At 44.5% G+C, this 13,764-nt stretch overlaps 1 protein-coding gene across 1 annotated transcript; it reads left to right on the top strand.

The window, feature by feature from the left end:
• The first annotated feature begins 11,201 nt into the window (after window positions 1-11,201).
• CARTPT (CART prepropeptide) lies at window positions 11,202-13,327 on the top strand. The gene is made up of 3 exons (XM_076008374.1): window positions 11,202-11,361; window positions 11,784-11,867; window positions 12,781-13,327. Exons 1-3 carry the CDS (start codon window positions 11,203-11,205, stop codon window positions 12,886-12,888), a joined length of 351 nt encoding a protein of 116 aa, XP_075864489.1. The 5' UTR covers window position 11,202; the 3' UTR covers window positions 12,889-13,327.
• Window positions 13,328-13,764: the final 437 nt, after the last annotated feature.

Consider the following 13,764-nt stretch of genomic DNA (forward strand, 5'->3'; position numbering starts at 1 on the left):
CCTGGGTCTTTATGACTTTTATGTCCATGCCTCCAGAGCTAAGATGTATTTTTACAGAATTATGGGTGAAGAGAGTAGATGAAAAGAAACAGAATTATTTTCTTTTGGTCACCCTTGAAATGCTTTGAACATCAAGACTATCGTATGACAAATCTTAAGAGTTCTAGGAGGTAATGACAGGTAATGACATTTAGAAGCTATTTGCTCTTTTAGGTGCACCCATGCTTCAGAAGTAAAACACACAATAAAAAAAAAACAAAACAAAAAACGTGACAGGTTTCTTTGAAGTCTTTTCCAGCCCCCGAGGAGAGATTTCATCAGCAGGCACTGGGGGAGTGTGGTCTCTGTGGCGGGCTGACAGCTGCCGTGGGCGAAGCTGCAGTTAGAGTCCTTTCCGCCCCCACTGCAGGGCGCTGGCAAAGGCCACATCCACCAGTGACGTCTTCATCCAGGGCTGCCCTGGTCAAGAGTGCAAATGGCAGAAAATGACATTTGCATCTGGGCAAAAATCATCATAAACGTTCACAGCTGCGTCTCCTCAGGGTCCGTCCTCATCAGTGAGGCATGGTGGGTTTTGTGTCCGCACGGGGTGAGATCTTTGCTCTTCCCTCAGCCAAAAGGCTTTGAGGGCCTCTCTTGTCTGCTCAGGGGGGAGATCTCTGCTGGGCCACCATGGCGGGTCTCAGCGCAAAGTTTAAGGTCTTCATCATAAAGTGGCTGGTCTCATTTCGCATTTGGAAAGTCAAGGCTTGCACTTAAAGACTCAACCCGACATTTTTTTTTTTCCAGCTTCTAATGGAAAACAACTTGGTTTTTCAAGGAGCAGGGAGGATCTTGATCATTAGGAATTATCTTTTAAAATATTTAAAATTTTTTTTAGAATTCAAGTTTTATTTTCTCTTTTGTTCCCTTTTCTCACCTCCTTTTTTCTTTTTTTAGACAGGGTCTCACTCTGTTGCCACCAGCTGGAGTGCCATGGCGTCAGCCTAGCTCATGCAACCTCGAACTCCTGGGCTCAAGCAATCCTCCTGCCTCAGCCTCCCGAGTAGCTTGAACTACAAGCATGTGCCACCATGCCTGGGTAATTTTTTTCTATTTTTGGTAGAGACAGGGTCTCGCTCTTGCTCAGGCTGGTCTCGAATTCCTGAGCTCAAACAGTCCGCCGGCCTCAGCCTCCCAGAGTGCTAGGATTACAGGTATGAGCTACCAAGCCTAGCCACTTCCTTTTTTCTTAAACAATAAAGTTGATAACATATAATGGAAGGACAAGGCAAATAAAAAAATCACTAGATTTTCAGAGGATCTATATCCAGCCTCCTTTCCACTTACCTGGGGACCTGGATCCAATTACTTAAATGATCAGTTATAACCTGAAAAACTGGGAACACAACATCTGCTCAAGGTGAGTATGGATGAGTCTTTCATGAAGAACTTGATGACTAACCATGGGGGGCAGGTGCTTATCTCTGTATACCAGGCACTCTTGGAAAGCCCCCTGGGGTGTGCTCATGACCACTTAAGTGTGAGGACAGTGGGGATCTCTGCTGAACTGGGAGTGACTTGGCTACCCACTCATACTGGCTTGACTATGGAACTGTTCATGTTTTACAAGGGAAGGGTATTGAAGACCTGAGAAAACTTGGCCGTGGAGAACTTTGTAGGGCAGAGTGTGTGCTCCCTGACACCTCATTAGATGATGCAGAGACCCCTGCAGCAGGGGCCCTCAACCAGGAGGTTATACCAGTCATATTATATCAGAATCCCTTGGGGCAACTTTTCAAACTGAGTGAGTTGGCTTACCCTCCTCCACAGAGATTCTGCCTCAAATTTTAGGAGTGGGGTATAAGCATATGTAGTTTGTGACCCAAAGATTTCCAGTTGATTTGATACTTCCACCTCGGGTTGGGAACCACTTCCTAAGTCTCTATGTAGCCTCAGGTTTGATGCACACTCGGCCAGCGGTATGCAGTCTTGGAGAAAGTCACCTGATGAATTTAGATTGAATAGAGAAGAGTAGTGACATTGACATTCCCGTGTGGTGCTTGGGGCAGCTCTCAATAAGTTTTTTTCTTGGCCCATCCCTTGCCGAGAACATGTTTCCCTTCTTTCCTGCTCAAACAAACAATTCTACCCTTCAAAGCCTAGTTCATGTCATGACCTACCGTTTTTAGTGCCCCAGCCTAAAGAGCTTGCCTTCTCTGCACTTTTATTCACTCACTGTCCGGATGATTTATTTAACAACTCAACTAGCAATTGATGTCCTCGCTTCTGTTTCAGTTGAAAGCAATTTGTCTTATATTGCTACTTTTCACGTATCTCTGTCTAGTGGAAATAGCAATGAGCTGAATTTTAGTTGTAGCATTTCTTTGAACTGTGTGAGATATGTAACCTTTCTGGGCTTCAGAGCCCCTGTTATAAAATTCCACCATTCTCTTTCCTACCACTCCAGCTTAGTTTCTTACACGGTTTGTGTTGATTTTATTGTATTTTGTGGACAGAGTCATTGTGGTAGGCAGTTTCCAATGATTCCCACCTTCTGCTGTTCACACCCGTGCATAATCCCTTGCCCTTGCGTGTGGGTTAGACCTAGTTAGCAGACTATGGCAAAAGTGATGGGATGTCATGTCTGTGACTAGGGTAGGAGAGACTGTGACTTCTGTTTTGTGAGTATCCTTTCCCAATCTCTTCTTGTATGCTGGTTCCTGTGGACAGACCACCTGTAAAGGAAGTGAGGGTGGTCCCTGGTCAGGAATCGGCAGGTAAATTAGGCCTCAATTCAACAGGCTGTGAAACACTGGATTTTATCAACAACCACTGAGTTATTGTGAAAGTGGATCCTGCCCCAACTGAACTTTGAGATCAGATGACTGCAGCCCTGGTTAACGCCTTGTGGATTGCAGTCTTGTGAGAGGCCCTAGGCTAACACCTTGATTGTAGCCTCATGACAGATTTTAAAGAAGAGGACCCAGCCAAGCCATGCCTGGCTTCCTGACCCACGAGCAATGGTGTGATACTAAACATGTGTTGTTTTGAGCCACTTTTTTTTTTTTTGAGAGAGAGAGTCTCACTCTGTTATCCAGGCTGGAATGCTGCAGTGCAATCACAGTTCACTGTAACCTTGAACTCACTGGCTCAAGTGACCCTCCTGCCTCATCCTCTGAGGAGATGGAACTACAGCCATGCAGCATCACACCTGGCTAATTCTTAAAATTTTTTTGTAGAAATGGGGTCTTGCTTGTTGCCCAGGCTTGTCTCAAACTCATGGCCTCAAGCAATCCTCCTGTCTCAGCCTCCTAAAGTGTTGAGGTTATAGGCATGAGCCATTACACACAGCTCTAAAGCTACTAAGTTTTGGAATCATTTATTATGCAATAATAGATAACTAATATCATCTATGAGAAGGGTTGATGGGCATACAGATGTTTATGTTGGTCAGATTAGGCAAAATTATACCGCAGTAACACATGATTCCAAAAGCTCAGTGGCTTACATCCACAAAAGTTTATTTCTTGCTCATATTATATGTCTACCAAAGCTTGGTTGTAGCTGAGCTCAACATTTTCTTCCCTCCAGAACCCAGGCTGACAGAGCGGCCTTTATCTGGAACATTGCAGATCATCCTGGAAGAGGAAGAAGAGAGTGGGGGAAAGTATGCATCGGCGTTTGAAACTCCCTTATGGAAGGACACATCCTATGTCTACTTGTATTTCATTGGCCAAAGCCAGTCACATGGTCACATATGAGTTCAACAGAGTCCCAAAGTATAATCCTCCTCCAAGGAGGGACACTAAATATCTGTGAACAGTGACACCGTGTACCATATACATGGTACATGGTCAGAAGGAGTTGTAGTCACAGACTGCCATGGCATACAGAAAAGAGAAGGAACCGCTCACATCCACAAAGGGTTGGGTATAGAGGCCCCAGAGCTTGCCTAAGAGAGGAGAGTATGACTGACGAGCTATCTTGCCTAGAGAATGATGAAAAATTAAGGGAATATGGGGCAGTAAGAGAAATTGAGGGTTTTTACCATTCCCATAATCTCCACTGTCACCTCCCTAAAGTCCTCCCAAAACAGTGAACTCTCTATGGCCAATGCAGCTTTAAGGCATGTTCCCTGGCACACCTCTTCTGATAGGCTGGATTGCCTTCCCTAAGCTCTCTAAGCTTTTCTTGTATAGAAATATAAGCACCTTCCTGGTCTGTTCATAAAGTTAAATTGGGTTTTCAAACAACAGTCTCACAGCAGTCAATTAATACAGAGAGGAAGCTTGACACACGACTTTGGCCAAGCCTGCTGTTCTCCAGGCTTCAGTCTTTTCAAAGTCCCACTCTAATCTCACCTTCCTGAGTAATAAGCACAGTCCTTGGGGATTTCTGCAAATGTTGGAGGAGCTTACGGAATGATTGCTAGCCCATCCACCGCCCAGGCCTCACCAGGCTTTAGAGAGGCAGCTTGATGGGAAGTGCGGAGATCCGAATGCCAATACATCTAGCTTGCAGAGGAGGAGAGGTCAGCCCCTGACTTAGCTGGTAAGCCAAGCCAACATGACGGATCTATTGTTAAAACCAGAACCAGATTATACTTCTGCTGATGCACAGCAGATAAATGTCAGGGCCAGATCCCCTAAAAAATAAAGGGAAGACCAGTCGATGATCCTTCTTCCTATAAAATATACTTTCGCCCTCAGGCCCTGCCTCTTTGGATCATGCCAGATGGTCTTCTGTTTCTCCTGAGGTTACAGTTTATGTCAAAAGAAATAGACTTCACTTAGATGAGTTTTGAAGGAAGCCTAGAAGAGTCCCAGAATTGTGGTTTAAAAAGTGACCTTAGATGCCACAGAAGCCAAACCCCTGCCCAGCACAGGAATCACTTCTCCGAGTCCATGATCTAAGTCATCAAAACACCCTGGAGATTGGTAATCAGGGACAAGGTTTAAACCAGGATCCTTAGGATGTGGTCCTGTCCCAGTTTTCTTTCCGTATTGCACTGAAGAGTGTGAGAGGAGAGCAGCACAGAAGTCTGTGGCACAAGTGGGGAGACAATACCTCTTCCTAGTCACACAGCAAGTTTTGCATTTGGGAACAATTTTCTATCTTGCAACTGAAATGCACTTAGTTGTTACAGGAACTGTTGGGGGAGGCCATAGTCTGTACTCCAGAAATCCTACTTATGAAACTGACTAGCTGTCAGACAATTTACCCCTCTCAGGTACTTTTTCCCCCTTCTATAAGGGTGATAATGATGTTTTTAGATAGTAAATTGGCAATGCTTCTAAACTGCTTGGTGAATCTATTTCATGATAGATTATGTGCTTTTTAAATGGTCATATAGTTAATGTCTTCAGGTTATCTTTTATTTCATAGCAACTAACTTTCTTCTGCACACCTTTGTATCAGGCACCATGCTAAATACTGGGAATACAAGGTTGATTAGATACATTCTCTCTCCTCCAGGATCTCCTTGTATGGCAGGTGAGGCAGACATATTAATATGTTAATAAATATGTATATATGTTAATAAATATGTACATAAAGATCTATAGAAACAAAGGCAAAGAAGACCTGGTGGTGTGACGGAGCAGTGGTTTTGAAGCATGAGTCTTTTAGATGTTCAAAGCATAGGACATTCGAGGCATAGGGAGGGGTGTGGATAAAGGAAAGACCTGTGGTAGTTATTAATGCTGTTCTATACTTGCATTCTAGGCACTGGGTAACACTGTACTTCCTAGTACCTTTTGATGAAACTGTGTGATTAATTCAGCTAAACAGTTGGAAGCAAAAGTAAAGTATCACTTTTGGCTCAAAGCTTTTGATTACTTATTTAAGTAATCAAAGAAATTTTATAAGTAATTTTAATTACTTATTCAAGAGTCTCCAGAGTTCTTTTTTCCCTCTGGAACAAAACCAGCAACTTTAGAGATGGTGGCTATTCTGTCAGACCGGGTCCCTGAGTGATTATGATGAACAGAGCACTCCATCAACTCTTGATGCATGTGTAACATGAGAGAGAAATATATCTGCTGTGGGTTTTCAAAAAGTCACTGAGATTTTGGGGTTGTTACAGCAGCATAACCTAGTCTATTCCTCTAATTCAGTGCAAAATTAAGAAAGAAGTATGGTGTACATGTAAAATAAAAGATATCTGATAGGACTGGTTGGGAGTGGAGGAAAATGAGATTGGAATTATAGCCAGGACAATATTATGAGAAACTTAGATACCGTGCTGAGAAATTAACTTCAACCTGTAGGTCTGGATCCAGAAAAGTTAGAGGACAAGACCGGACTAGCCGTGGCGTAGGAAGCGTAGGTTAAGTATGCCACTCCCGCTGCTGCACTCCAGCAAGGGCTGCTACGCTGGGATCCAGGGAGAGGTTTCCTTGCCCTAGAGCAAGTGTCTCTTTGTCAGTGCTACCTCCCAGTATCTGACAGGGGCCACTTTTCTTAGGCTAGACTTTTTAGGTGAAAAGCTTGTTTTTGGACTGGGTGTGGTGGCTCACGCCTGTAATCCTAGCAATCTGGGAGGCTGAGGTGGGAGGATCGCTCAAGGTCAGGAGTTCGAGACCAGCCTGAGCAAGAGTGAGACCCTGTCTCTACTAAAAATAGAAAGAAATAGAAAGAAAGGCCAACTAAAAAATACATAGAAAAAATTAGCCGGGCATGGTGGCGCATGCCTGTAGTCCCAGCTACTCGGGAGGCTGAGGCAGTAGGATAGCCTGAGCCCAGAAGTTTGAGGTTGCTGTGAGCTAGGCTGATGCTAGAGTGGGACTCTGTTTCAAAAAAAACCCCAAAAAACAAAAAAAGGCTTGTTTTTGGCATTAGTGTTTGAAAAATGGAATCTTTTGGGTTCAACTATGCTCCTACCTCCTATTCATTGAATCCAAATTTGGAACTATCTTTTGCTGCTTTGGATTTTCTTTTTCTGCTCCTCTGTTCCTTTCCAGTCTTGTTTCTCATTCCATTTCCCCATCTCTCACATTCCCACGCACCCTACTCTCCAGCAACCCAGAGTGCTCAGTGTTCCCCCAGATGTCCTGCCTCTGTGACTTGACTGTGCTGCCCACTTGCCTCCAAGGCCCCAGAGTGGGATGTCTGTTATTGTTGAAATCCCACCCACCCCCTAAGACCCAGTTGCTCATTCCAAGGCTGTCATTTTTTCACAATGCTTCCCTTCTCTAGAGGGAATTAATCTCTGACTTCTCTGGGTTCTCTTTTCTTTCTTAGGACTATCACCTCATTAAGTTGTTGGTTTATGGGTATCTCGGGACATGGCCAGACCCAAAGATCCCCAAGGGCAAGAACTGGTCTCAGCAGTCATCATAATACCTAGCAGTGTTGTGAACACATAGGGCATCCAGATTTTTAAAACTGAGTCTTGAAATTGAAAAACCTCTTAATTAAAAGCTTAAAAAAATACTGGAAAGCTTTGTCTAATTTTCCCTGCTTTGCTCCTTCAGAGGCAGTCTGTAAAGTACATATTGTTTCTTACTACATCTCCAACACCTCCCAATTTAGCACCAGCTCCAAGTGTCCTTTACTTGCAGATTATTTTCTTTCAGATAGTGATAAAGATGTTTAGTTAGAACACAGTGAATTCCAGTTCCTTTGGCTTTGAAGTAAACAGAGGATGAATGTCAATGGGAATTAATCTCTCTTCTGGAGGCAGGGAGGGTGGAGAGCAGACAATGTAGAAATGAAAAGGGTGTCACCTAAGAGATTGCAAATGTGTACCAAAGAGAGCAGAGTGATGTTTAACTTGGAAGAAAGTGCAGCTAACACAAATACGGAGAAACAGTCTTAAATACAAATATTTAGGAAGTCAATGAAACTGAGGAAGTTTTACTATTGAATAAGACTTGGCTGGGGTGGTGGTAGGGGAATGGAGAGAAGGTTAATGGATAACAAAGTAGTCAGACATTTGAGAAATATGACAACCTAAATGGCCAGTGTTATTCTGGGATAGATAGAAAAAGAAATTATTTAAAATTAAAGGAGGGAAGGAAGGAGAAATACTGGAGCTTGGGAAAAACATCACTTTGGTATCTAATTCTCCCATGACCACTTCATTTGCTTAATAACTTAGAGCTGTAGAGTACTTATTAAGTAATATTGACAAGCCCCTATATTTTAAGGTTTTATTTTTTTTTAACCAAAAACAAAGTAGACTGTGTTTTCTTGCCAAGTCACAAATCAATTTAACGGGTTATTTTTACAGTGAAAGGTTCCAAACTCCAAGAGTTAGACATGAGTAAGAAGAGGTTTTCCCAGACTTTCACATTTTCTTCTCAGATAGCAGTATGTTATAAGTAGATTCTACTGGCACTAGTTTCTTGGCTCTCTGCTGATGAGATTTCTCTACTTGAGCAGAAGCTCTATTTAAAAGAGCAGAACTAGAGGCCTACTCTATCTTAGGTGGAGTGGTTAAGATAGGTTTGTTCACAGTAAATCTCCAAAGACACATTCTGGTCATTGCTTCTTTTTTTGTGAGGTGACCTGCCTCCCTTTTCTATATCTATGATGAGAAGTAGTGATTAAATCTAGTTATGATTTTTTCTTTACTTGCTCGGGGACATCAAAGGTGGGCTTTTCCGCCCCACTAATAGAGTTATTATAATGTAGAAAGAATATATACATTCTCATGTAAGGACTGTAATGTAAGGACTGTAGAACACTTCATGTTTTTGTGTCTTCTCTAGTTTTAAATTATGGTCTTTGGGAAGAAAATGTCCTAAGCTTTTTTATACCGTGCTTCATAAAGACAATTCATAAAGTCATTCTGTTCAAGATGAGAAAAACTTTGTGGTATGTAAATGGCCAAGATACTCCTCGCTTCCTTCACAGGGTTGTCTAAGAGTCTTTTCCCTAACCCCTTAACTAAAGGAGTATCCTCCTTACATGAAGATGATAACACCAACCCAATATCAGTAGAATTTGAACTTTGGAGTTGTTTCTCCCATAGAAGTAGCAAAAAGGGAAAGCTATGATTTGTGTATGGGTAGAATAATATTTGAGAGAAAGTATTGCATTGGGAATATTCACATTCTTGAGGAAGGATAAGCTGGAAACTTATTTGGCATTATTTTTCTTCTGGAGCTTAGAACACTTTTAAGATCATTGGAGATGGTTTTTGCAATGAGTGCCAATACATCCCTATAAGGTTTAAACAGTAAAATGAGCTGCCACTAAAGTTCTGTTGTGCAGAATCAAAAGGTATGTGTGAAAAGCAGATCTGGGGGAGGTGTTAGATACATTTTCAAGTTGGATTTACCCCAAAGCAAAATATTTTGATGCTGTTAATATGTGTGCTATTCATCAGAAGAGATGTTATTTCTTGAATTACTTCACAGTGTGCATTTGAGTAACAATTAAATACTTGATAATTGAGGTAGCCAGACACATATTATGTGTAAACTATCTTAATGACCCACATCATCTTTGAAGCAATATATTTATGGGAGAATAAACTGGTAGATACTTTAGATTGAATAGTCACAGACATTTAAACTGAGATTTAAATAACAATAAGCAGTGAGCCATTTGGAAATGCAGGAAGACCTTTCCAGGTAAACTAAGTGCAAAGGTATCAAAGTGGGAATGAAATGGGCTTGTTAGAGGAGCAAAAAGAAGGTCAGTGAGGCTGGAGTGAAGGTGTCTGGGGCAAAGTGGTAGAACATGAGGTGGGGAAGGGGTGCAGACCATGTAATACTTTGCAAGTCTGGGTGAGAAATTTAGAATCAATGCTTAGTAAGATGGGGAGCTATTAGTGTATTTTAGGGGGAAGATACCCTTGAGGGCAATGAATTGTGGATTAAAGAAAGGCAAGAAAAGATGAGGAAGGGATTAAGGGGTAGACATTAAGTGGGCTGAGGGACCTGTCCAGGACTAGGGTGGAGAAGAGTGAGTGGATTCAGGAGCAGTTGAGGGAAAGAGGGTATGGTGAAAGAAGCCAGGTGGGCAAGCAGGTGGGATTCGTTTCTAGGTCTAAGTGGGAAAGAAGGCATCCCTTCTTCTACAGATACTTTCATTTGCATTCAGGCTGTAAGGACCCTAACCTTTAAAAAAACAACAACAACATTGTTTTCCCAAGTTACTAAAGACCTGGCTTACTATTAACATTTGACCTCTGGAGATATTTTCATAATCAGGGAGCTTCCTTTTTTCACCCCTTTTCTTTTTATCTACACTGGCTTCTTGAGTGCCAGGTGCTTCTTGGGTGGTGGGGGTGTTGGAATTTGCCCTGAGGAAAAGCTGAGATACTGCACGTAGTACCTGGGCAGCCTCAGCGTTCAGAGAGGAGGGACAGGGAGGCTTAGTGTTTATGTGCTAAGGGCCAAGAGTTTTACATACCTAATCTCTCTCATTTCATTGTACTGATAACCTTGTGAGGTACGTCTTTTCAATCCCAGTCTTACCAAAAAACAAAAACAGAAACAGAAACAAAAAAACCTGTGGCTGAAGAGGTTCTTTATTTTGTTCACGGTCATATAACTTTTAAGTATTGGAGCCAGGGCTGGAACTAAAGTCCGGTTCTCTGCACTCCCCACACAGCTGCGAAGTCGGGCTTGGTCTGTTTTTCCTCTTTTTTCCTCACTATCACCACACACATTCCATCTTAGAACTCACTGTGGGCAAGGCCATGATGTCTCCTTCTTTTATGTGCTATATTTGCCTCCCCAACCCCACAGAGTGCCTAGTAAGGTGCTCCACAAACATGACTGTCTGGAGGCAACACCCCCTTCTTGCTGCCAGCTTCCGGCTGGGGTGAGAGGCAAGGCAGGGCCGGCGGACTGTGCCACCGCCGCTGTGCGATGGGAAGCAACTCTCTTGCTTGTGCATTGCCCCGAAGGCATTTTCCATTTCCTAGGCCCCTCCCGCTCCCCATCCCTCACCTTTTGCCCCTGTGGCTTCAGCTCAGGCCCCTCGGGGAGCGTCCCTTGCCTCGGGGCTGACAGCATTTGGGGGCGCAGGGTCCTGTTCTCTGCGCTCTAGCCCATCTGTGCGCAAAGCCTCATTCCCGGGCGCCTGGAGCCCGGCGGGCATTGACGTCAAGCGCCAGCAGAGCGCTGCCTACAGACGGTTGACCCGGGCCCTCCTCCACACCCCCTTCCTTCCTCGCCCCCTCCCTCTTTCCTGCACGGGGGCTCGGGCGAGCTATAAAAGGCGGGAGCGCGGGGTGCCCCAGCAACGACGAGTTTCAGCACCATGGAGAGCCCCCGCCTGCGGCTGCTGCCCCTCCTGGGCGCCGCCCTGCTGCTGCTGCTACCTCTGCTGGGCACCCGCGCCCAGGAGGACGCCGAGCTGCAGCCGCGAGCCCTGGACATCTACTCCGCCGTGGAGGATGCCTCCCACGAGAAGGAGCTGGTCGGTATCCCCCTCGCCCCGGACCCCCTCGGGGTGCCGCGCGGTCCCTTCCTTTGCATGCCTTCCTCCCCCCGCCCCCACTCCCATTCCCAGAGTCAGGGCGCGGGGACCTGAGCGCAGAGCCGGGCACTCACTGTCACCCGAAGATCGTCTCGAGCCCACAGGGTCCAGGCAGTCGTTAGAAGGAATCCCTGGTCCCGGCCCCTCGGAGCAACAGGAGCCTCAGCGGGTCCGGGACCCGCGGTCAGTACCTGGGACAGCGCTCTCTAAGTTCGCTTCCCTAGACCATTCCCGCAGTCCGCGGAGTCCCGTCGCAGAGTGTGTGGGGGTCCGGGGATCCTTATAACTACGGCTGGAAGTGAGCACCTGGGCTGGGCTCGCAGCCAAGGCGGCAACTTCGGCTCCGGGGCGGTGTGTTGCAGATCGAAGCGCTGCAGGAAGTCTTGAAGAAGCTCAAGAGTAAACGTATTCCCATCTATGAGAAGAAGTATGGCCAAGTCCCCATGGTAAGGCTTTGAGGTCACCACTGCCACGTTTTTACATGAGAAAACACACTGCCTTGAATCTTATACATGACCTTCTCCTTACGATGTGGCTAAATAACACAGGTAATGGGTTTGCAGGATTCTAAGGGCTCTCGTTTGCTTCCGCCGCCAGCCCTTGTCTCTTTGTCTGTAAGGGCAAAGGGCAGACCAGCCTTTTGGGGGAATTGAACAGGTGTGCCAGGAACTAGCTCTAAAATCTGTGTGGGAAGGAGCATTTCCTGAAGATGAACTTTTAGTTTCATATCAGGAGGAATTCTCTGAGTTGCTAGACCCCTTGCATCAACTCAGTTCTTGCTCCCACAATTTCTTCCTGCTTCCTTCCGGAGTGTAGCCAGTGTTTTTGATCTAAATTCTTTGATCAAAATTCTTGATTCAATCAGGGCTGGTCACCTTCCTTGGATTGCTCCCGGTAAAATGCACAACACGCATGTGCGCGCGTACACACACACACACACACACACACACACTTTAATCTTCCTTCTTGGGATGAGGAAGTGGGAAAGTAAGAAACAGGGGTTGTGAGAAAGTGTAGCTCTGTTGTTTATTTCTTAGAAAAAAGGTCTGGTTGATTTTTTTCCCCTTTGAATGTGCAAGAAAAGGAGCCAGGAAATGTGTTCCCTTCCACCAAAGGTGGAAGAAAGTAAGAGGGGACCAATAATTTAAATTTCTTTTTTTAAAAAATGTCCTCTCACTGAAATTATAAGCACAAAGCTCCCTCCCTATGTTTCAGGCCTAACTATACTTAGGCCTCTGGTGACGGGGCTGGAGTCCAATCGTCCCTCTCAGGAGGCAGAAATTGCGTTGACTGGGAGACTGGCCTGTTGGGAGCCTGGGTTTGCTCCTGCCCGATGACCACACGTTGTGTTGTTTGCAGTGCGACGCCGGGGAGCAGTGCGCGGTGCGCAAAGGCGCCAGGATCGGGAAGCTGTGCGACTGTCCCCGAGGAACTTCCTGCAACTCCTTCCTCCTGAAGTGCTTATGAAGGGGCGTCCATCCTCCTCCATACGTCCCCAGACCCCTGACTTTCCCCGCGAGAGGACCACACCTTCATCCCTGGAATTTGGCTTTAGCAACAGATAAAGTTTGTGTTTCCCTCTGAGGGGAAGGGGCTCTTTTCCTGCTGTTTCAAGAATAAAAGAACACATTAGATGTTGCTGTGTGAAGGATAATGCCTTGTATGGTGTCGATACGTGTGCAGAGTATTCTTTTCTTATTTTATTTGTCTGACAAACTCTTGTGTACCTTTGTGTAAAGAAGGGAAACTTTGCTTTGAAAACTGTATTTTTGTATGTGGCATGGTAGAATGAAAATTAGATCTAGTTAATCTTGGTAGATGACATCGCAACCTGAAAAATAAATCACCCTAAGCAACACACATTGAAGCATGTACAAATTATACATAATAAAGTGTTTTTAATAATCGCTCAAAGTGCATTGTTGTTTCTACCTAAGTAATTTAAATAGGAATGGTGAGATTAATCATGCTGTTGTTTTCAAAGACAAATATTATAAAAATAGCAGTCTATTGGGAGAGCAGCACCTTAGCTCCAAGGAGTTTTGATCGTTAATTAGGGGACTGCCACACAGCTTAGGTATACTCTATTTTTCTCTGATTGCAGTGACGTGGGCTCTGTGCCAGGGTGTGTGTATGCATATGTGTGTGTGGGATTTTGTTTATTAAACCTTTAGCCAGACCCTGTCATTTCAACAGTGAGACCAATAAAATATAAATTATTTCAGATTTTAGCTACATTAAAAGCAATTTGAAAAATCAGAGCTTTTGTTTTGGCAATTCCTTTATTGGAAAATAGACATCGATTTAAAAAAAAATGGACTCTTTGGGAGTTGTTGTCTGCCC

Source organism: Microcebus murinus, chromosome 11, assembly GCF_040939455.1.
Source record: "Microcebus murinus isolate Inina chromosome 11, M.murinus_Inina_mat1.0, whole genome shotgun sequence".
Taxonomy (NCBI): Eukaryota; Metazoa; Chordata; class Mammalia; order Primates; family Cheirogaleidae; genus Microcebus; species Microcebus murinus.